Source organism: Euprymna scolopes, chromosome 11 (genome assembly GCF_053919585.1).
Source record: "Euprymna scolopes isolate OS-2025 chromosome 11, ASM5391958v1, whole genome shotgun sequence".
Taxonomy (NCBI): domain Eukaryota; kingdom Metazoa; phylum Mollusca; class Cephalopoda; order Sepiida; family Sepiolidae; genus Euprymna; species Euprymna scolopes.
This window is the reverse complement of record NC_136492.1, coordinates 15,939,807-15,964,496: the sequence shown is the minus strand read 5'-3', so window position 1 is coordinate 15,964,496 and position 24,690 is coordinate 15,939,807. Positions and strand designations below refer to the sequence as shown.

Below are 24,690 nucleotides of genomic sequence, written 5' to 3'. Positions count from 1 at the left end.
TTGGTCGCAAAATTTGATTTTCTTATTTAAAAATAAAATACTTTATCTAAAAAATTCTGAAACCAAGAAAAAACTGTATCAGTAGATTTTTATCAATGATGTATTTATGCATTTGTTTTTATCGTCGGAGGCAAAAAAAATAAAAAAATCTGAACTTACCTGTGCCCTTGATAACCGAAGAATTGTAACACCACGATTTAATATTTGCCCTAATATTCCTTCTGATAAACTTTTGCATCCAAGATCCAACCGTTTCCACAAACTTTCTGATTCTCTTTAAATAAAAAAAAAAATAAAAAAAAAAAAAATGAACATTAGACATTTATTGCATAAAAGCTTCTAAAAATTGTATTTTTTTTTTTTTGTCCTTGTGCAGCATCATGGATGACAAAATAATGCATTCCAGGTAAAAACACTATTACGTACTAATGTGCCAAAATTACAAAAAAAAAAAAAAATAATTGAGCAGATTTACTAGGACTATTAGATAAAAAATTAAAATAAAACATTAGCATGTCACCATTTTCTATTTTGAAATGGATCTTCAAGAATTACAATTATTTTAGAAAAATCATGGACTGCAGGTACCTCCCCTGGATTTTAAGAGCTCTTCTACATTATTAAATATAAATTAAACTGTATAATAATTGAATAAATTTTATTTTCAATAATTTTTAATTTTTTTTTTTTTTTTTTTTTTTTTTTTTTTATTGTTACTTCTTCCAACAGAACACAAACACTATTTTTTTTGGAATCCTGATACGTTTGTTGCACTTTACACACAGGATATCTGTAAATGTTGAAAAAAGGAAACAGTGGGGGTGGGGGGGAAAAAAACGGAGTGAAAAGGGGAGGGGGAGGGTGGGTCGGAGAGGAAAAAAAACAAAAAAGAGAAAACAGGGGAAAAACAAGGAAACGGGGATGGAAAAAAAAAAAAGAAAGAAAAATACTTACGAGATTCTATGCCATTTTTTACACACTCTGGCACATTTGGCCAAAACAACCTTCGGCAAATATTTGAAAATATTTAATAAAACAATGTCGGGAAGATTTTCTACAATATCTGCAAATTATAAACGAAATAATATCACACATATATTCAATTTGTGAAGAAATGTAAAAAATAAAAGAAATTCCAATTAAAAATAAGGCGGCATATGAAGTTAAAAGCATTGAGAAAGAATCATATCTCTTCATTAATGACGAGACATACATACATACACCTACTTGGTCTGATGAATTTTTACTCAGAGAAACAAAAATTTCTCTGCAGAAGTTAGAGGACTGGTTTCTTTGAAAAACCTAGGTTTGAAAATCTTCTATCTTTTATAATGTTCTTTGCTGTGCAGTTAGAATTTATTATTTATTTGTAAAATATGTAACTAGACATTCAGCATTTTCTCTTACTATAATAATGCTCAATCCCCAGTACAGAACATTTTTTATCGCAACAAGAATTAACATTTTATAATATTTAGAAATATATATACGACAAAATAGTTATATTCCAAATTCCAAGATATTATTCATCTTACATTTATTTCTTTTCTACATGTCAAACTCTTGGCAGTATCTGTTTCGTAACGCAGCAACAATCATATGATTATTATGAATATTTTCAACAAAGACTCCTCAGGAAAGATCTTTTTAAATTTAAAAAGAAAATAAAAATTTAAGAGCCTGACCGCAGAAATCTGAAGAACATTTGCATTATGAAATATTCATAATTTATCATAACTATGATAGTTTCTGCGGTACGAAACAGATACTTTCAAGAGTTTGAAATAAACGGTAAGATGAACAACTAATAAAAGGATTGGTATAAATAAAAGGGTGAAATATGATTGAAAAAAAGAATATTTTTCGCATAAACGCACACATTTAAAGAATACTTTTAATGAATGTTTTCAGTAAAATTTTTTAAGAAAATTACCACAATTAATTAAGCTCAATAAAAATGAATTTACACTTTCAGAGCATATATATCAGAAATAAACATACCAAACCAAAGATGCATTGCCATCACTCTTATTTTATTAAAAATATAATTTGTCTTACACGTGTTTCTTTGAAAGATGGAAATTCAAACTCGCCAGATTTAAGTTACTATGGCAATATATGTCTAAAGAATCTTTTAGTATTTTATAGAAAAATACTAAAATAAATATTTTTAAAATGCAATTTAAATTCCGAGGAATTTGAACGAAAATTTAATAGCTTGCAGACTTAGTATTTGGATAAACCAACTTTCTGCTAGAAAATACACATTAACAAAAGTAGATTAAACTGCATAATGGGGGGGGGGGGAAGAAAAAAAAAAAAAGAATCTTAACTTAAATTGTTACATAGAATATGGAGATCATACAGCTGTTTTGGAGATTTAAAAACAGGACTCCTGTTAAATTAATGGTTTCCAGTAGAAAAAAAAAAACAACTACTTCCACAATAAAAAAAATGTAGCCAATCCAGTTACTATTTTTATTAATATATAAATAAAAATATAATCTACTTATATATAAAAGGACCTTTGTGTGTGTGTGTGTGTGTGTGTGAGAGATTTCGTTCCCTACAGACTCCAAAACAATAGGGCCTATTTTAAAAAAAATTTCATACACATGTACCTTATGTGCCTGGGGGGTGTTTTTAGGTAGTTTTTTTTTTTTTTTTGTATCGGAATACCTCTGATAAGTATCAAAAATCGATAATCAAAGAAATCTGATTAAAGAAGAAACAGTCCAATTTTGGTCAAAGTTAACACTTTTATGCAGCCTACCAGCATAAATGCATTCAAGAAGTTTTATCACCACACAAGCAGAATGGCTCGGCCTATAAAATCAACAGTAGGCTCTTTGATAAGACAGAGGCGCGTTCAAAATGAACGCTTCTCCTTATAGTATAATTGGATCATTGTACTTGACTTTTGCATTTTAAACTTAATTCAAGTCATTATATGAAAATAAAAATAATTTCATAAAATCAATAGTAGGTTCTCTACAGTGCAATGTAGACTACAATAAATTGTGAACAAAGTCACTTCGGGGAGGCACGTGAAGTTTCCTCCCAGTGCACAGCGGCGTGTTCCTGACTAGAGCAGGCAATCAATTGATTTGATTGACGAATAAGCGATTTTAATGATTTCAATGACAATAAAAGTATTAGAAGCGTGGAACATTTGCTAATCCCTTTTAAATCCTGAGCAACGTCAGGTCGCCCTGCTAGTATATATATATATATATATATATATATATATATATATATATAATATATATATAAATAAGTAAATAAAGAAATTGATAAGTATTTTAAAGAACTATTTCAAACCATAAATTCAATCCTAAGTACCTTGCTAAAATATAAAATTATATACACAATACATATTATATAGCATATATTTTAGAAACTGATTAAATCATAAAAAAAAGTTTTCCAAACCAGTTATCTATACTATAAATAAAATTCTAAATGTTTATTTATTTATATGTGTGTGTGTGTGTATATACCAATAAAACTTTCGAACGGATGCACCGAATTGACCCCCCCCCCCCCGAAAGGTGTGAGTCCCTAGATTGTCCTTATCTATATATGGTTCGTAATGAACAACGCCAAATCACACAAAAACCCCAAAATAAGAGTTTTTGGGTCGTTTCGTGCAATTGTCGAAAAAGTTACCTGCCCATGTTAACGGAATTTAGCACTGCCTGTATACAGTCGTAGTAACATCTTTCGGCATACAGACAGGACTTGTGATGCAATGGATAACGCGTCTGACTACGGATCAGAAGATTTCAGGTTCGAATCCTGGCAAGTTCGTAATAATTTTAACCATCATTTTATCCAACGTTTACTCATTATCCTGACCCTTAGTTAGGATATTTTTTTGTTTTTTCAACGATTTTGTTTTGTGCATATGGGAATTTCCCATAGTTCACAGAGTAAGCGTTGATGGTAGGACGATGTTGAGTATACTCGATTTTGTGCTTGACTCAGCGTTGTGTGCCAATGCGGCGCAGCCGCTAGTATAAAAAAATAATGTAATATTAAAAATTCATCCTTCTGTCCACCATATTTCCTTTCTTGACAGGAGAGAAGAACAAAGAAACTCATTGTTGTTGGCGTCCTTCCGTGATCAAAGTGTAGTATCTGTTCCGGCAGATACTGCAAGCTATGACTAGCTAGGACTAGCTATGATTAGCAAAGACCAGATGTGGGGGCAACCCCACATGCCTGACCATTAACCAGCTCCCATTTCCCACCTCTCGGGAGCTGGTCCCCCTTTTTCCCTTCCCCCTCCCTTCACTCCTCACATTAAAAATCGGCCTTGTGCCTAATTTGCTCGGTGGGGGAGCAAATAAATACCATCTGTTCCGGCAGATGCTGCACTAAAAGACCATTGCCCTTAGGGCAATCAGTTTTTTTTTTTTTTTTTTTTTACACAGTGATCACCACTTATCAAGGCCCGGAAGCCACTCAGGGATAACGGTTATTGCAAGTACATTACCTTAGTGTGGAGCTTTGATGAAGTGTTTACTTAAGGGGGCGGTTCATTAGGAATTTGTTAACATTGGACTTGAAGACATCCAAGTTGTAGTCCGGAGGGAAGCAGGCAGACGGAACAGAGTTCCACAGGCGTGCTGTTCTAAGAAAGAAGCCTTGTTCATGGAATCCGCGTTTTGACTTAGGCACAGATATAGAGTGGGGGAAATTTTTCACAGTGGATTCAGCTAGACGGGTGTTTTTCGTGAAAGATTGGCGAGGGGGGACCAGAGATTGGAGTTCAGACGAGCATCTGCCATGGAAATAACGATAAAAGATTTCTGGTCCATGTAGGAGTAACCCTATATACCAAGAGGCAGCACTACCAGCTCCCCCTCCCTTTCACTCGGAGGAGCGGGTCCCCCTTTCCCTTCCCAACATTAAAAAACGCCGTTGTGCCTAATTTGCTCTCGTGGGGAAGCAAATAAATGCACCCTCCATCAGACTCTGCCGATGGTGTCCTTTTGCGCCTCTCTTCTCCTCCCACCGTTCATTTCTTCTCTTCTCGCTCAGCCGGACACATTTTTTGACTTTGACTCTCCAGGAGTCACAGTCTGCAGCGTAGGATTCAAGGTCCACAGGGTTGATGTTGGCTGATTTTACGTCCCTTTTGCGCACATCCTTAAATCTGAAGAGTGGTCTACCGGTTGATATGCTGCCGGTTGAGAGCTCGCCATACAGGATGTCTTTGAGGATTCAGCCATCCTGCATGCGAACGACATGCTCTAACCAGCACAGACGTCTCTGGGAGAGGAAGGCAAACATGCTTGGAAGATTTTCTGTGGCAAGAACTTCTTTGTTCGGAACGCGGTCCTGCTATGTAAGATCTATCTTAGATTGCGCAGATGGAAGGCGTTTAGAAAGCCATATAAGAAAGGATATTGGAAAAACAACAATTCAAAATAGCGTCCTAATATTTCGTCCTGATTTTTTTTCAAGAGTGACAAGGTATTCGCAGGGGGGGGGGGAGAAAGAGAGAGAGATAGAGATATAGAGATAGAGAGAAAGAGAGATAGAGAGACAAGACTCATTTTAATTTGACACATATATATATAAAGTTACTTACTATTTTTGGAAATTTCTGGACCTTTTTTTCTCCGTTTTATAAAATCGTCGTCCCCTTTTAAGAAGACGTATTTGTTTGTTTGATTTTTCTTTGGACTTTTGTTTGTTGCATGGTTCTCCAGGTGACTTGTAACCATGATGCGGGGAGCCTAGATTCAAATAAAACAAAGGTTACATTTCATTTCAACATTTACATCGCACAAGCGTCATGCACGCACGCGCAAATGAATTGCACGTACTGCATAACATACGCAGCAAACTTCCTAGCCATACATACCAAGAATGTAAGTACTTCTTTGTTATTAAAGCAAAATTCAAAAACCGAAATATTAAATTTCAAGTGAAACCAACGGTGTCTACTTAATCGTCATGTTGCAGTAATGAACATATCCAAAAATTATGAAAAACGATAAGGTAAAAAATTAATTATTGATGAAAATAGTTTTCGAAGACAATTCGCAAAAATTGAGCTTTGCTAAAAAAAAAACTGAAACCGGAGAGTTCAACTCGTAAAAAGGGAGGTAAACATTTTCTGAAACATTAGGCCAATTCAACAAAACTCAATTTTCACCAATTGTTTTCGAAAACTGTTTTCATTAATATTTTCTATCTTATTGCTTTTCATAATTTTTGGATATGTTCACTACTGTGACATGACAACGGTGTGATAAATAAGCACCACAATGCACTCCTAGCATAAAACTACCCTATACATGATGAATTTTTTTTTATTTGAAAAAAAATAAATAAATAAATAATAAATAAAATAAATAAATAAAAAAAATAAAAATTTTTTTTAAATAAAATAATTACATTTCAAAATCAGAAACTGATTCTTTCCCAGAATTCAACTTGCTAAAAAACAAAAAATACAGAAAATCACAGAACAAAAATGCCATATTCCAAAAATCACATAGTATAACACTAGTTACTCCCCCCCCTACAAATCACTGACAATCTCTAACATTGCATGTCGCGAATTTCTCGTCCATCTTCTTATGGCTATATCATCATCGTTTCTAATACTGGCAATCATGGAAGGGAGTAAACTGTTGCAATATATTTAATATAATAGGGGGAGAAGGGGCGTGATTACAGAAAATCGGAAGATTCTACTTATAGACACTGGCGATAGAAACTGACCAATCAAATGGAGCCACGTTCTGCTAGCAACCAATCAGAAACCAGAATTGCTCCATAAAAATATTGAATCTTTCAGCATTCTCGCACATAATTTTTTTGTGTCCACACAAGAAAGATCTTTTGCTTTTTGCCTGCAAAACTTCAAAAGTCCAAAATTTGTACAGAACAGCTACCCACCAAAAACTCCAGGACTTGTACAGAACAGCTAATCATGAGGAACTCTTCCGAAATTAAACACAGCTTAATTCAAAATTAAAACAATTCAAGAGAAACAAACAAACAAAACAAAAAACACAGACACTGACGCTTGACACATACATTGGTTGGACTGGGTTTGTGTGTAATGACATCGACCGTCTAAATGCTAAAGTCCAAACGCACATTCTACTGTCGAGGCTCATCTGCTGCCGTCAGTTTATCTTGATCTCTCAAAGCTTCCCCAACCTGGCCCAAGCCAATCTGTTTTCAACAATGTCCAGCTCTTAACTGACATCAAAGTCTCGACTAAACTCTCAACCATCAAATGTATCGTCGTAAACTGAATTTGTTTTGTCCGTAAATTGTTCCTATTGTCATTAAAATCTCATCGATAGTTTTTCACAAATCCATAGCCACTTCTGTGCGATAAAACCCATTGTCAATTAAAAAGTACCCTCAAACTAAATCTAAATATATCTTTGCTACGGATTCAGTTTCGCTTTTATACTGAAAAGCCAAACAAACACGCGGAGACTAGGAAATACAGCGAAAATAGTATGTAAAATTCGCTCAAATAAAAGATAGACACAACCCCTTTCCTAAATCGGAGATATTATAATCTAGGTAGCATATAAAAAATTCTAAGAAACAGTAAACCCTCCCCCCAGCCTTTGCCAAACAAAACAAAATGCACACACTAACACACATTTTGCCTTATATATATATATATAAGATAGATTATGTAAAAATAAATATATGTATGAAAAAAAAAAAAAAAAATGGAATATTGTTCTATTCAATATAGAAGGCCATCCTCCCAAGCGTTACCGACTCCTTTACTTTAAAAGAAAAGACAATCACCGAGATACCCCAATTGGGGTATGCCAACAGGTCCGATCCCAGTAAATTTTGTACTTACCCAGAAAACCCTCATTTTTGCTCTTTAGAGAAAGCTTGATTCCTCACTACGAATGACTTCATATCTAACTTTGACGCAGTGGACGGCAGGTAAATATACTTATCGTCAAGATTGGTAACGTATGTAACAGCTTTTCAAATCAGAATTTTAAAAATTAATTTGAAAATAAAATAAAAACTCACGTAGTACTTTACTTACATCTGGTACTTGTGTGCAGTCGAGCACCGTAATAGCCGGCGTTTTTTCCATCCCCTTTGCTGGACAACTGTTAGAACTCCCATCCAGGCTGGTGTCCACTAAAGGACCCACTCCCAGTTCTTTATAGTCTTTATAAATATAAGGGCAGGCGTCACCATCGGCTGACCATTTCGTCTTGGCTTTTTGAGAGGCTGGGCCACACTGAGAATCAGTAGCCTTGCGTTTTCTGAAAGAAAAGTTACAATCAGTAAATATTGAAAAGAAAAAGAAAACTGGAAAAAGAAAAATAATTGGGGAGGAGGGGGGGGGCGGTAATATTTACACACAGCGTCAATGGTCACCTGACTTGAGTTTATCTAAAAATGGAAACTGAATGAAACCGAAACAAAAGTGTTGTGCAATTATTTATTTATAAAAAAAGAAAAAGAAAAAAATGAAAACTTTTTTTTTGCCACAATAGGAAATCCGACAGTAAAAAAATTGAGCTTTTATGAAGAACCAATGGTATCAACTTACATTTTATGTCAATTTCAACTAAAAAAGCAATGTTATCTACCTAGTTGGCATGTCACAATTAGTTAAATATTACTGCATTATTACACAAAACATGTACTTTGACAAATAGATAATTGTGTATCAAGACAACCTGAGTTACTTCCCCTGACTTCATATTATTTAATCTATTATATCTATAAAAGTGAAAATATGTGAGGACACTTCTCAACCTATATACTTAACGAATTTTTGATCTACAGACTTAAAATTTGCTATATAGGATATTCAGACATGTGAAAAACTTTGATCCGTTTTCATCAAGAACAAGGCCGATAGCCATTAGTCGCGTGCTCTCGTGTAATGAATGAATGCGTGAATGTAGGATTGACATGAACTTCTTAAAGATAAACTAAAATGACCGAAAAATGGGCTGAAATGACTTAAATAAATAAAAAGTAAATGACTTAGAATGATTTTAATGAACTTAAGGATGAATTGAATGACCTTAAGAATGACTTGAATGCTTAAAAAATAACTGGAATCCTTCAAAAACAACTTGAATGATTTGAAGAATGACTTGAATGGCTTTGAGACTGACTGGTTGTAAAGTGGGTGATCATTTTACATTATATTAATACAGAAAAGTGATCCCCTACTTTATATCACAAAGTTACAAACATAAGTACAGCATGTAGTAAGAACAGATACTAAACTTTGATCTTGGCCAAAAGACCAAGAAAAGGGTATTTATTTGCTCTCCCACCGAGCAAATTAGGCACAAGGCCGATTTTTAATGTGAGAAGTGAAGGGGAAATGGGAACCAACTCCCCGGGGAGTAGGGGAGCTGGATGGTGACAATTGGTATGAAGGATTGCCACTACACTGACCAAGGTCTATGTGGGGTTTTCCCCCCACTGTCGGAGCAGATACTACACTTTGATCTTGGCCAAAAGCCAAGAACAGCATCTATTAATAACAGACCTTTGATCTTAACCAAAAAGGCCAAGCATAAAAGTGTTACTGACCGACGGACCGACTTATAGAGTAGCTTGCACGCGACTAAAAAAGGGCTGCTAAGGAGCAAAATTGAAAATAGGTATGTGGGAGGCTACCGTATTGTTCTGTTTTCAACTGTTTCACAACTGTGGATGTGCGGTTGTGAAATATGACAGCTTCCTTATGTTAAGTACGAGTTGGTTTGAAAACACTTTTTGAAAGTCATGTCAAGCTGGTGTAAGGGTTATCGTAATTGACTCCCGTCTTTAGGTTTTGATTTCAATCTCAGCTCAAGTATTTTATTTATTTTTTTACTTACAAGTGATTTGTTTAGAAAAAACAATACTTGCATGCATGCGTTTTTTTTTTAAAAAGAAAAGAAAAAAAAGAAAAAAGAAAAGAAAAAAGAAAAAAAAGAAAAAAGAAAAAAGAAAAGAAAAAAGAAAAAGAAAAGAAAAAAGAAAAAGAAAAGAAGAAAAAGAAAAGAAAAAAGAAAAGAAAAAAGAAAAAGAAAAAAGAAAGAGAAAAAAGAAAGAGAAAAAAGAAAGAGAAAAAAGAAAAAGAAAAAAGAAAAAGAAAAAAGAAAAAGAAAAAAGAAAAAGAAAAAAAAAGAAAAAAAAGAAAAAGAAAAAAAAGAAAAAAAAGAAAAAAAAGAAAAAAGAAAAAAAAGAAAAAAAAGAAAAAAGAAAAAAAAAGAAAAAAAAGAAAAAGAAGAAAAAGAAAAAAAAAGAAAAAAAAGAAAAAGAAAAAGAAAAGAAAAAAAGAAAAAGAAAAGAAAAAAAGAAAAAGAAAAAAAGAAAGAAAAAAAAAGAAAAAGAAAAAAAAGAAAAAGAAAAAAAAAGAAAAAAAAGAAAAAAAGAAAAAGAAAAAAAGAAGAAAAAAAGAAAAAAAGAAAAAAAGAAGAAAAAAAGAAAAAAAGAAAAAAAAAGAAAAAAAAAGAGAAAAAAAGAAAGAAAAAGAAAGAAAAAGAAAAAAAAAGAAAGAAGAAAAAAGAAAGAAAGAAAAAAGAAAGAAAAAGAAAAAAGAAAGAAAAAAGAAAGAAAGAAAAAAATTAACATTAAATACCTACGGTATTCTGTTTATAATAAATAAAAATTCTACATAAATTAATATATAATATTCATGCATATTTTACGACTGGGCAACGCGAGAATATGTGTGTGTGTGTGTATGTGTGAGAACAACTCTCAACCTATATACTCAACAAATTTCTTATCTACAGACTTGAAATTTGGTATATAGGATATTTAGACATATGGAAAACTTTTTAATCGGTTTTCTTCTGGAAAAAAGGACTTCTAAGAGGTCAAAATTTAAAACTTGGTATTTGGAGGTCATCAGATTTTTATTTGTTAACTGCTTCACACCTGCGCGCGCAAGTTGTTTCCCCCCCCCCCATAAGTTTTGGTTTCGGTTCAAGCTGATGCATCCATCTCATATGGATATATCTTTTTTATTTTTGAAATCGCAAAATTATAATTTTATATATATATATATATATATATATATATATATATATATATATATATATATATATATATAAAAATCGATAGAATATTAACTCTATAATAATATATACGAATCTGCAAGAATTAAAATATATTTAAGTGTACTTTATGACCGGGCTATGCCGGGCATCCCTGCTAGCTTAGATAAATACTTTTGCAGTTTTAACAAAAAAGCTACCATAATATCAGAGCGTCTCCATTTACACTGAACATCCACAGAATGCCAACATCAATATACTACATATGAATGAGTTCCCTGTGGAATTTCCACAGGTCCCACTAGTGAATAATTGATTTTCTATCTTATTTTTCATAATTTTTGGATATGTTACTAAATTCATAAGGGATCGTTTTTACAAATTTATATGCAAAACTGACCCCCCCACCTACCTCAATTTTTTTGCAAACATGTTTTTCAAGATGTTCACTTGTGATCATCTTTAAAAAAAAAAAAAAAATTAGAATCTTATTCAAGGGGGAGGGGGGAGTCTTAATCTAAAACTACTATTTCCTTGCTGGGTTTTAGAAATTACAGAAATTAGAGCATTTTGATTTATATATATATATATATATATATATATATGCTGTAATTATTTTCATTTTTTTGCTAAGTGTAATTCTAAATAAGCACCTAATTTTAAAAAACAATTTTAATTTTAAAACACTAAAAAAGATTTTTAAAAAGCACCAATTTGAAAACTTCAGCAAAGTTAGTTTGCTTATTTGGTGCTAATGCACTTACTGATCCACGCTATTTTTTTAAATCGTATTTCCAAGTTTAAACTTTTACGATACGTTTTTTTTTATTCAATTGTAAGGTTAAATGTACAGAATAGGTACAAAACACCCTCCCCATGTTAAGAATGGCTTTTTAAATAATAACGTTATTATTTCACCACGGATCAATAAGTGCACTAGTACCGTTTTATTGTAAAACCGCTAAATATTAAAACCAGAAGGTTTACTGAAATTTGTGGCATTGGAAGCTTCAAAAATCAATTTCGCATTTCAAAACTGCCACGAAGATTAAATCGGTATGGCAACAATTATTTTATTGTATACTTCGAGATTCTAAAGGGACTTTGAAACCTTTAAATTGTCGAAAAGAAAGTAAGATAAACATATATATATATTAGTTCATTCAAGCGTGGCCAACATAAATAGAAGGGCAAGGCCCTTCCATTAAAGTATGCTGACGACACTACCATTTATGGTAGCACATCTAAGACAGTAAACGACCAAGTTCTCTCCAATTCTCTCTCCTCTGATCTTAAGCACGTAGTACAATGGGGTAAGGAGTGGCTGGTTACTTTTAATGCATCTAAAACCAAGCTTCTCTCTTTATATCATCAACATTCTGATCCACATCTGGCATCAATTGAAATGAATGGCTCTCGTCTTCAGGAGGCCTCAAGTTTTGACAAGCTTCTTGGCTTGACCATTACTCCTGATCTTAAATGGAACACGTACATCAAATCTGTTGCCAAGGCCGCTGGAAAAATGGTGGGATCTTTCTATCGATCCTGTAGATATCTCACTGCTGATGCTATTCTCTATCTATATAAGAGCCAGGTACGTCCAAGGATGGAATACTGTTGCCACATCTGGGCAGGAGCTGCTAGAAAGGACTTGGCCTGCCTTGATAGAGTTCAAAATAGACTTCGTAGCCTCGTAGGAGATGTCCTTTTCTCTTCCTTGCAACCTCTATCTCACAGAAGAGATGTTGCGAGTTTGTCTCTGATGTATCGTTATTTTCATGGAAAGTGTTCGACTGAGCTTCAATCTATGGTCCCCCCTCGCCAAACTTTCACAAGAAACACTCGTCTAGCTGTAAACACTATCAATAATTCCCCCCACTCTTTATCTGTGCCCAAACCTAAACGTAGATTCCATGAACAAAGCTTCTTTCTTAGAACTGCACGCCTGTGGAATTGTCTTCCGTTTTCCTGCTTTCCGGCTGACTACAATATGGTTGTCTTTAAGTCTAACGTAAATAAGTTCTTGATGGGCCGTTCCATATAAGTTATCAAATTTACCAAATTTTCATTACTAATGATTACTATATTGTCCAATTTCTAATGTACACTCTTTAACCCTTATCCTTGAGTGGCCTCTTGGCCTTGATAATGTGGGGATGCCTATGTAAAAAAAAAAAAAAAAAAAAAAAAAAGTTACGTAACCTGCTGACGTCACAGATTAAAGTACAATACTCACGATTAAGTGATAAACGATTATTACGAGGATTATTTTAAAACGGGTGCATTTTCAAAATTAATAATTAAATACACTTAAAAAATGAAACTTCACTATATTTTCCAGGCAGAAATACTTACTTTTAATTGCATGTATTCAAATGTAAAATAATTATTACATATGTTATCTCCTCCCTGTGTATTTTTTCCCCAATTTTTTTAGCGGATTATTATCGAATTGATACTAGTCTATCATATCATTTTTTTAAAGTCAATATTTAAATATTGATATATTATTTATTAATATAAATTTAAATATTTGTAGGGGTGTTCAGTTTCTAATTCCGCGTAAAACGATCACCCACTTTAGTCGATGTTTTTAGGCCAAATTTCGAGAATTTAGCCTTTTTAAAGCGGTTTAGCCTATTTTATTTATTTATTTATTTTTTTAATTTCACTTTTTAAAAAATAATCGCCGAAAAAAGGCTAAATTCGTGAAATTTGGCCTTAAATGGCCCGAAAATGGATTCTGGGTTGACTAGAACGTTAGATTAGAGACTTAGCCCCTCTACAAATATTTTTATATTGACTTAATTTTTTTTTTTTTTTTTTGATAACCTGGTAGAAAAAAAATAAAATAAAATAAAATAAACACGGAAAAAAAAATACAGAGGGGATACCGTTTCCATACGTACGTCTAATTATCTTTCTGGGGGGGGGGGGAGATACGTTTTATATAATAGTTTATTTATGTTTTATAAATCCCTCGACAACTTCTTTGCGAATTGAAACAGAAAATAACTACCATCGCAATAGTCGTCTATCGCCTAATCGTGGCAATTGTACTTTATTCTGCGACGTCAGCAATTTATGACTATGGTAGAATTGTGCAGTTGTGCTCCAAAAGCCAATGAACATTTGAGATCCAAACTATTGAGAACATATTAGAACTGGGTTCTTGTCCAGAATTCAACCCATTTCGAAAGAAAAGGAAAATTTACGATGTGCGTACCGTCACGGAACGAAATGTTCATATTCCAAAAAATTACGTAAATTGGTCAAATATATATATATATATTTTTAAAAGAAAATCAAATTTTATGAGCAAGCGTCGCCATCTTGAAGAAATAGGGGCAGATAACTCCGCAATAAACGGTAAATTTTTACCTTCTTTCCACCTTAAATATGATTTTATAGCAAAGGTCTTCGCGCTTCTACACTATTAGGACGAAATTTCGGAAATCGAAATACTGAATTTTATTTTAAAACATTGGGAAAGCAATGGTATTCCTCGTATTTTTAAGATGATTATATCCAAAAATTACGAAAATCGATAAGGTAGAAAATTATTTATTAAAAAAAATAAAGGTATTTTTTTACAACTTGCCCCAGCGTAGTATGAACACCCCCAACCACCCCATGTTAATAACGGTTTTCGGAATAACCCCCCCCCCACACCTCCCCATGTTTTAAAAAACGGCTTTCGAGGTTGAGGGTTTTATTCCGAAAGCCATTCTTACAATGGAGAGGTGGCGGTGTTTATAATAGGCGCCAGGCGGAGTCCCGTTGTAAAAAATCACCAAAATAAAAAATAGAATTTGATGAAAACGATAAAACAGAGTTAAAAAGGGAGGTAATTTTCCGTTTCGATTTAAACAAGATGGCCGCAAATTTTCACCTGCTAACACGATTAAAGTTTTTTTTTCTTTCTTTTTAACAATTCAGTTATATTCAGGTAATTTCGACTGCATATTTCGACCCCATCCTATTTGGATAAGGTGAACGGATGAATGTAAATCGCTTAATTTCGTTGTGGGTTTTTTTTTTTTTTTTAAAAACCACTAAAAGCTTTTCCGGATAGGTAGAAGAGCAACTTATTTTGCCTTTGCTAACATTTGTTATATTTTGGAATTTTTTTTACCACTTTTTCGTATCTCTGGATTGTAAAACAAACCAAAATTTTTCAATACATATCGGTAAACACTGTATATTTTTCGAGCTGAATAAACATGTTACATTAAATTAAAACACTAAAATAAGTATCCAATTAGGTAGAAAAGTAACTTATCTTACCTTTGATAACATTTATTTGTTATATATGTGTTTTTTGACAACTTTTTCGAATCTATGTATATAGTAATACAAACCCCCTTATACACACTTCAGAATTTTATTTGAGAATAATCAGTTGGTATGGAAACCTGTGATTATAAGATTTACAAAATATTACTGGCAGTAATATTCTATAAGTATTATCCCATCTAAATAAGAATTGCTCGATATGCAAGACAGAGCAAATAAATTAATTGTAGTGATTCAGTTCACTGATTCAATGAATTTCAAAAAAACTTTTTTGAAGTGAAATGTTTGAGTTTCAGATCAAAGATTTTTATTATTCTAAGCAAGACAAAGAATACTTTAGAAATTTAATCTCCTTAACCTATAGGGTTTCGATGTCTACCATTTATTCAGTGGAGAAAATATTAGCAAATATTTAAAAGGTGTGTGCCCTATTTGCTAAAGTCAGTGAGACATGGAAAGTCAAAGTAAAAAAAATAATGGATCAATTAGAAGTCCTGTAGCAAGAGAATTTGAAAAAAAGGATATGAAAATGTTAAATCTAAATTGCATGGTAAAATCCAAGATGAACGTTCTTTAAAGTAGTGCGAGTGCGGTAGGTAATATATATATATATATATATATATATATATATATATATATATATATATATGGTACTAGTGCAGGGAGTGATCCGGACGTAAATAACATTTAAAAAGACATTCTTAACATGGGGAGGGGAGGGTGTTTTGTACCTATTCTATACTTCAACCTTACAATTGAATGAAAAAATATATATCATAAAACTTTAATTAAGCTTGGAAATACGATTTAAAAAATAGCGCGGATCACTCTCTGCACTAGCACCATATATATATATATATATATATATATATATATATATATATATATATATATATATTATATGGCAGAAATTTGGAGAAAAGAAGGATAAAGATATCGGTCGGTACTTCTGCAATTTAAAGATCGTGCTATTTTTTAGATAAGATTTTCTCGTTAATAAATAAAATAAAAAATATATCCCGACAGGTAAGCTTGCCTTTGGTAACATTTATTTATTGCATATTTACTTCTTTTTTTTTTCATCCCATTTTTTGTTTTGTTGGGCTATTTCAGAGCATCAATCAAGTTAAATTCAATTTTTTACGGTAGCTTTTATTTATTAAAAAGGTAGGTAGAAGTACAAAATAGTTAACAAAACCCTCTCTGCATGTTAAGAATGGGTTTCCAAATAATAACGTTATTATTTCAGCACGGTCCGTAAACTGTAAAAATACGAAGATATAATTTTTTTTTTTTTTTTTTTTTAATTAGCACGATCATTATAATAAACTAGAGATTCAGTGAATTTAATGAATGGATGAAATTTAATTAATGAATGAAACTTGTAATTTGTTTGGCGCGGAAATAATTAAGAGTTTGATTAGTTTTATTATAGCTTCAAATCTAAATTGTATGATTCTAAATTATTTTAGTTTTAGCCATTTCAGGGCTTTTTTTTTTTTTTTTTTTGAATGAAAAATGAAAAAAAAAAACAACAACGAATAAAAATTGTAGAGGGAATAAAAAGGGGCTCAAAGGTGAAATGGCGTTTTTAGATAATTTATTAAGACGAAATGGCCACGTTTACGTGGATTTTTCTTTTTTAATCATTATTGTTTAAAACTTTTCATATATAATCAAGAATATTAAATCATTTCTACGATTATTGACTTAAACATTTTTTTCAATTCCAAGAAAAGAACAATCGATGCTTTTGTAGACTTTAATGAGCTTTAAAAAGTTTTAAACTAACGTCTATCACAAATCAAGAGTTAAAAAATATAAAATAAACAGATTTGTGAAATATTTTTTTTCATATAAAAACAAAATCATCTTATTAAGTCTTTTTGGTACCATCGCACTTATTGATCCGTGCTGAAATAACGTTATTTAGAAAGCTATTCTTAACATGGGGACGGAAAAGTGTTTTGTACCTATTCTGTACTTTAGCCTAACAATTTAATAAAAACAGATATCGTAAAACTAACTTGAAAAATACTATTTAAAAAAAATAACGCGGATCAATAAGTGCAATAGCACCCCCTTTTTTTTTTTTTTTTTTTTTTTTACAAAATGAAAATTATTTTTAATTTACAACTTGGCAAAAAATTCGATACTTGTGCAGAATACGGATCGTACTGAAATAATAACGTTATTATTCTTAACAATGATCGGGGAAACGTTTTAACTCTCCCAACAATCTAAAAGTACAAAAATGAATTTAACTTGAAAATCCTATTTATTCAGTATTTTGCATGGGTATAATTTTTTTTAATCAAATTATATTAATCACATAAACATAATTAAAAACGTGCAAAAAAAAAAAAAAAAAAAAAAAAAAAAGAAAAAAGATAATTTCTTAAATATTTATTTCTGGATGGGATTTATTTAGCTTTAAAAAAAGGGGGGGGGCTTCAAAATAATTTTTTAACAGCTGTTATTTTTAATTAAATATCTTATGGCGCTATATATAAATACACACGCACATACATATATTATATATATATATATACACACACACACACTATTTTTTTTTTTTTAAATAATACTAAACTAATAATTTTTAAAATCCGAAGAATAAAATCGATTTTTATTCTCTTGATTTGCGAATAAATACCAGTTGTTATTGGGAGTCGATCTTTCTGTCATTTATAAATATTTATTTCATAATTATTGAATGCTCACCGAATAAAACGGTAGCAAACAAGATTCGCCGAAGGGAAATCAATTCTAAATACAAACCTGTTCGGAGCATTTTCCTTTTCTTGGTCGGCAGTTTTCGACTTGTTCGTTTCATTTTGGTTGTTAACCATTTTTTTGATTTTAGCGCCAACCTCAAAAGCCGCGACCGATTTGAAAACTGATGAATGAAAACTCGAAACATGCGATTGCGCACTTGGACCGGAAGTCGATACATTTTCATGGGAGGCGAGCTGAAAAACAAGTAAACTACGGTAGCACGAATGGGAAATAAAATACATTTTCATTATAGTCTTATTTACACAACTGACAAAAAAAAAAAAAAAAAAAAAAAAAAAAAAAAAACGTTATCTATTGAATTTTCTAAAAACTACCCGGTTCTTATTTAGAAGTCAACCCAATTAAAAAACAACCCCCCCATAAAACTACAGAAAATACAGAAAAATCTTTATGATATACATATCCGTCACGAACGAAAATGTTATATTCCAAAAATTTACCATGTTTCTTGGCCTTCGGGCTAAGATAACAGTGTAGTATCTGTTCTGATGCTACACTCACTTTTTCTGTTCTCGGTCAGTGGAGGAGAAATCCTTCATCACTGAGACAATTTTTATTTTTGTTCCTATCCAGAATGCTCATTTTTGGGTAGCTGGATTTGCCCCACATTAAAACCCGACCTTGTGTCTAACTCTGCCCTCGTAGGGAGGCAAGTAAATAGGAACTCACGCCAAGTAATTCTGTTGGTACTGATGCATTTATGTTACCGTGATGAAATAATAGCATTATTTAGAAAGACATTTTTAACATGAGGAGATGAGAATGTTTTCTGTACTTTCACCTAACAATTTAATTAAAAAAGATATTGTAAGGCTTGAATTTAACTTAAAAAATACTATTTAAAAAAATTGCACGGTAACATAAGTGCATAAACACCATTCTTTTTATTTAGAAAATCATTTTTAAACGTTTAATGTCGGGTAGTTAGCATTACAAAGCTGGCCTTGCAAGTTAGAATTATTGTGGACTTATCTGCCTTTCTTTTTTTTAAGATGGCGACGCGAGACAGTCCCTTTTTGCTTACTCATAAAATTTGATTTTCTTAGTTAAAAATAAAACTAATTAATCGATTTACGCGATTTATCCATTTCATAATTGGTACATAAATCATAAAAACATTTCTGTGTTTTTCTTGTGTTTTTCTGTAATTATGTTGAATTTATATATATATAAAAGTGAACGTGTGTCTGTGTGTCTGTGTGTGTACATTTCCCTATGCAATAACTCTGTCAATTTTAAGTCAACAGACTCGAAATTTGATATGCAGGGTACTGAGATTTGGGGAAAATCTGTGTGATCGGTTTTCAGTCAGAAATTTGGCTGTTAAGGGGTCAAAGTTCAACGATTTGACCTTTGAGAACTCTACCAAACTCCTCCGACAATTTTGGGTCTAAACACTTGAAATTTTAGATATAGGTCCCTTGGACAGGGATCTAACTTAATAACTTGATTTGAGCCCAAAACAATAAATGTTAAGGGGTCATAGCAGGGGTCAAAGTTTAAAAAATTGACCGCTTTTTTTTTTTTGCTAAACATACACCTCCAAACACCCGGGCAACGCCGGGCTGAAATGCTAGTCTTAAATAAAATTGCATCATTTGACCTAATTAGCAGGATTGACGAACTTTACTTATGCAGCGACGTTTTTTTTTTTTTTTTTTTTTTTTTTTTTTACACAGTGATCACCACTTATCAAGGCCCGGAAGCCACTCAGGGATAAGGGTTATTGCAAGTACATTACGTTAGTGAGGAGATTTGATGAAGTGTTTAATTAGGGGGGCGGTTCATTAGGAATTTGTTAACATTAGACTTGAAGACATCCAAGTTGTAGTCCGGAGGGAAGCAGGCAGACGGAACAGAGTTCCACAGGCGTGCAGTTCTATGAAAGAAGCTTTGTTCATGAAATCCGCGTTTTGATCTAGGCACAGATATAGAGTGGGGGAAATTTTTCACAGTGGATTCAGCTAGACGGGTGTTTTTCGTGAAAGATTGGCGAGGGGGACCAGGGATTGGAGTTCAGACGAGCACCTGCCATGAAAATAACGATAAAACGTTGCAAGAGTGATATTATTCAATGAAGAGTGGAAATTATAATTCAATATTTACTTAATGATTTTATGAATAAATATATACATACATCACACACGCATACATATATACATACATCATACACGCATACATAAATACATACATCACACACGCATACATATATAGACACATATAACACATATACATATATACATACATTACACACACATACATATATACATACATCATACACGCATACATATATGCATACATCACATACGCATACATATATAAATACATTACACACGCATACATATATACATACATTACACATGCATACATATATCCATGTATTACACATGCGTACATATATACATACATCACACACGCATACATATATACATGCATCACACGCGCATACATATATACATACATTACACATACATATATAGACACATATCACACGCATACATATATACATACATTACACACATATTATATATACATACATCACACACAAGCATATATATATACATCACACACGCATACATATATACATACATCACACACGCATACATACATACATACATCACACACAAACATATATATTGATTTTAGTTGAGATTTGGATAGTTTTGTTTTGTAGGCGTATATAGGCGTGTACGGGCCATCCCTATATAGAGAGTGCTACCGCCTCTCTGATATATATACATACATCACACACGCATACATATATACATCACACACAAACATATATATATATATATATATACATACATCACACACACATACATATATGTATGCATCACATACGCATACATATATACATACATAACACACACATACATATATACATACATCACACACGCATGCATATATACATACATTACACACGCATGCATATATACATACATTATACATTACACATTACACACGCATACATACATATATACATACATCACATACGCATACATATATACATATATCACACACGCATACATGTATACATACATAGCACGCACATACATATATACATACATCACACATGCATGCATATGTACATACATTAAACACGCATACATATATACATACATAATACATTACACATACATACATATATACATATATCACATACGCATACATATATACATACATCACACACGCATACATATATACATACATCACACACGCATACATATATACATACATCACACACGCATACATATATACATACATCACACACGCATACATATGGTCATACATCACACATGCATACATATACAGACACATATCACATGCATACATATATACATACATTACACACACATACATATATACATACATAACACACGCATACATATATATACATACATCATGCACGCATACATATATAGACACATATCGCACGCATACATATATACATACATCACACACGCATACATATATACATACATTACACACGCATACATGTATACATAAATTACACATGCATACATATATACATACATTACACATCCATACATATATACATACATTACACACGCATACATATATACATACATCACACACGCTTACATATATACATACATCACACACACACATATATATACATACATCACACACGCATGTATATATACATACATTACACATGCATACATATATACATACATTACACACGCATGCATATATACATATATTACACATGCATACATATATACATACATTACACATCCATACATATATACGTACATCACACACGCATACATATATACATACATTACACATGCATACATATATACATACATCACACACGCATACATATATACATACATCACACACACTTACATATATACATACATCACACACACACATATATATACATACATCACACACGCATACATATATACATACATTACACACGCATACATATATACATACATTACACACGCATGCATATATACATATATTACACACGCATACATATATACATACATTACACACGCATGCATATATACATATATCACACACGCATGCATATATACATACATCATACATGTATACATATATACATACATTACACATGCATACATATATACATACATCACACACGCTTACATATATACATACATCACACACATATATATATACATACGTCACACATGCATGCATATATACATACATTACACACGCATACATATATACATACATTACACACGCATACATATATACATACATTACACACGCATAAATATATACATACATCACACACACATACATATATACATATATCACACACGCATGCATATATACATATATCACACACGCATACATATATACATACATCACACATGCATACATATATACATACATTACACATGCATGCATATATACATACATTACACACGCATACATATATACATACACTACACGCATACATATATACATACATTACACATGCATACATATATACATACATCAAACACGCATACATATATACATACATTACACATGCATACATATATACAATCATCACACACGCTTACATATATACATACATCACACACACACACACATATATATACATACATTACACACGCATACATATATACATACATTACACACGCATACATATATACATACATTACACACGCATGCATATATACATACATTACACACGCATACATATATACATACATTACACACGCATACATATATACATACATTACACACGCATACATATATACATACATTACACACGCATGCATATATACATACATTACACACGCATACATATATACATACATTACACACGCATACATATATACATACATTACACATGCATACATATATACATACATTACACACGCATACATATATACATACATTACACACGCATACATATATACATACATTACACACACATACATATATACATACATTACACACGCATACATATATACATACATTACACAAGCATGCATATATACATACATTACACACGCATACATATATACATACATTACACACGCATGCATATATACATACATAGTCTGTATGTTGCACTTTGAAAATTACTCCCAATGATCACTACAATCTTGTTCCATTGACTACTGTACACTCATTAACTATTATCCTTGAGTGGCCTCATGGCCTTGATAAGTGGTGACTCCTTTATTGTACAATTTCTTTAAATTTTAACTATTCCCGTGGAATTTGGAGTAGTTAAGTTGCCATTACTCATTGCTAAACATCAGTGATGAATGCTTTGTTGGCAATATTACTCCAGTGAGTTTTTTTGTGAAAAAATAAATGTGTCGAGTTGACCGTTCATGAAGGTTATATCGAATGACTTGTCACCAGTAAGTAACGTAAAATATTGCAGCGTTAAGAATTTAAAAAAAAAATCAATTTATAACATTATATAATCAATTCTTAATGCTGCAATATTTTAAGTTATAAATTTATTATATGTTTTACAAGAATATCTTGTCCTTTTCTTTTCCAGTTTTAACAACTAGTCCATTACTTTTCCATGTTTAAGCTTAACCATATTACTTTTCATGCTCGCATTTTTTTTATTGTAATACATACATACATACATATATACATACATACATACATATATATATATATATATATACATATATATATATATACATATATATATATATATATATGAACAAATGATTAATAAAACATGTTAAAAAACATCCTGAAAAAGGGTTAAAAACATATTTAATTTTAAAAAGGAAGCACAAGATAAGTGGATAGTCCTTAATCCGCGGAGTTTCGAAGAAATACTCTCCTTCTCATCAGAGGGCAGGAATTAGCAATATGCGGGATCGGATTTTGCATGTAAAAGTATTTAATGAAACCACAAGTAAGTCAGATCTTACTTGGTTAAAAAAAGGGTGAGGTAAGAGGAATAGGAGGTAAAAGAAAAATGATAAAAAGATTTCACATGAATGGATAGTCCGGTGAAGGGTAAAAAATCCAAGAATGGTAAAATCCAAACACGGTCGAAAGTTTACCATTTTGATTTCCTTGGTAAACTTATTGTAATTTATATTTTCTTATATATATATATATATATATATATATATATATATATATATATATATATATATATATATATACTTGTTTATTGTTATATAAACATGCTCACATCCCGCTGCTACAAATAGCCACTTGTTTCAATCAAACAACAGATATCATCAGGCAGCGACTTGACTATTCAAAAGTTCAATGAATAACCTTAGTTTATTCATTGAACTTTTGAATAGTCAAGTCGCTGCCTGATGATATCTGTTGTCTGATTGAAACAAGTGGCTATTTGTAGCAGCGGGATGTGAGCATGTTTATATAACAATAAACAAGTATTATCAGCTCTTTTTATTGAGCACTATCTAACAACCTCGTTGAATTCATTAGTCCATTACTTTTGAATATAAAAAAACCCGAGTATATATATATATATATATATATATATATATGCATATATAAATATATGCATATATATGTATATATGTATATA

The 24,690-nt window shown here is 31.8% G+C and overlaps 1 protein-coding gene and 1 pseudogene across 1 annotated transcript in view; both read right to left on the bottom strand.

Moving 5' to 3' along the window:
• LOC145287770 (S-phase kinase-associated protein 2-like) overlaps positions 1-18,268 on the bottom strand; it is a 36,596-nt gene extending 18,328 nt beyond the window's left edge. Inside the window, exons 1-5 of the mRNA XM_080135592.1 lie at positions 18,111-18,268; positions 8,057-8,282; positions 5,600-5,747; positions 955-1,063; positions 160-274 (exon numbers count right to left, since the gene is read on the bottom strand). Coding sequence (XP_079991718.1) covers positions 160-274; positions 955-1,063; positions 5,600-5,747; positions 8,057-8,282; positions 18,111-18,181 — 669 coding nt within the window. The 5' untranslated portion in view covers positions 18,182-18,268. The remainder of the gene's footprint in view (positions 1-159; positions 275-954; positions 1,064-5,599; positions 5,748-8,056; positions 8,283-18,110) is intronic.
• Positions 9,159-9,296, bottom strand: LOC145288465 (U2 spliceosomal RNA; annotated as a pseudogene).
• Positions 18,269-24,690: the final 6,422 nt, after the last annotated feature.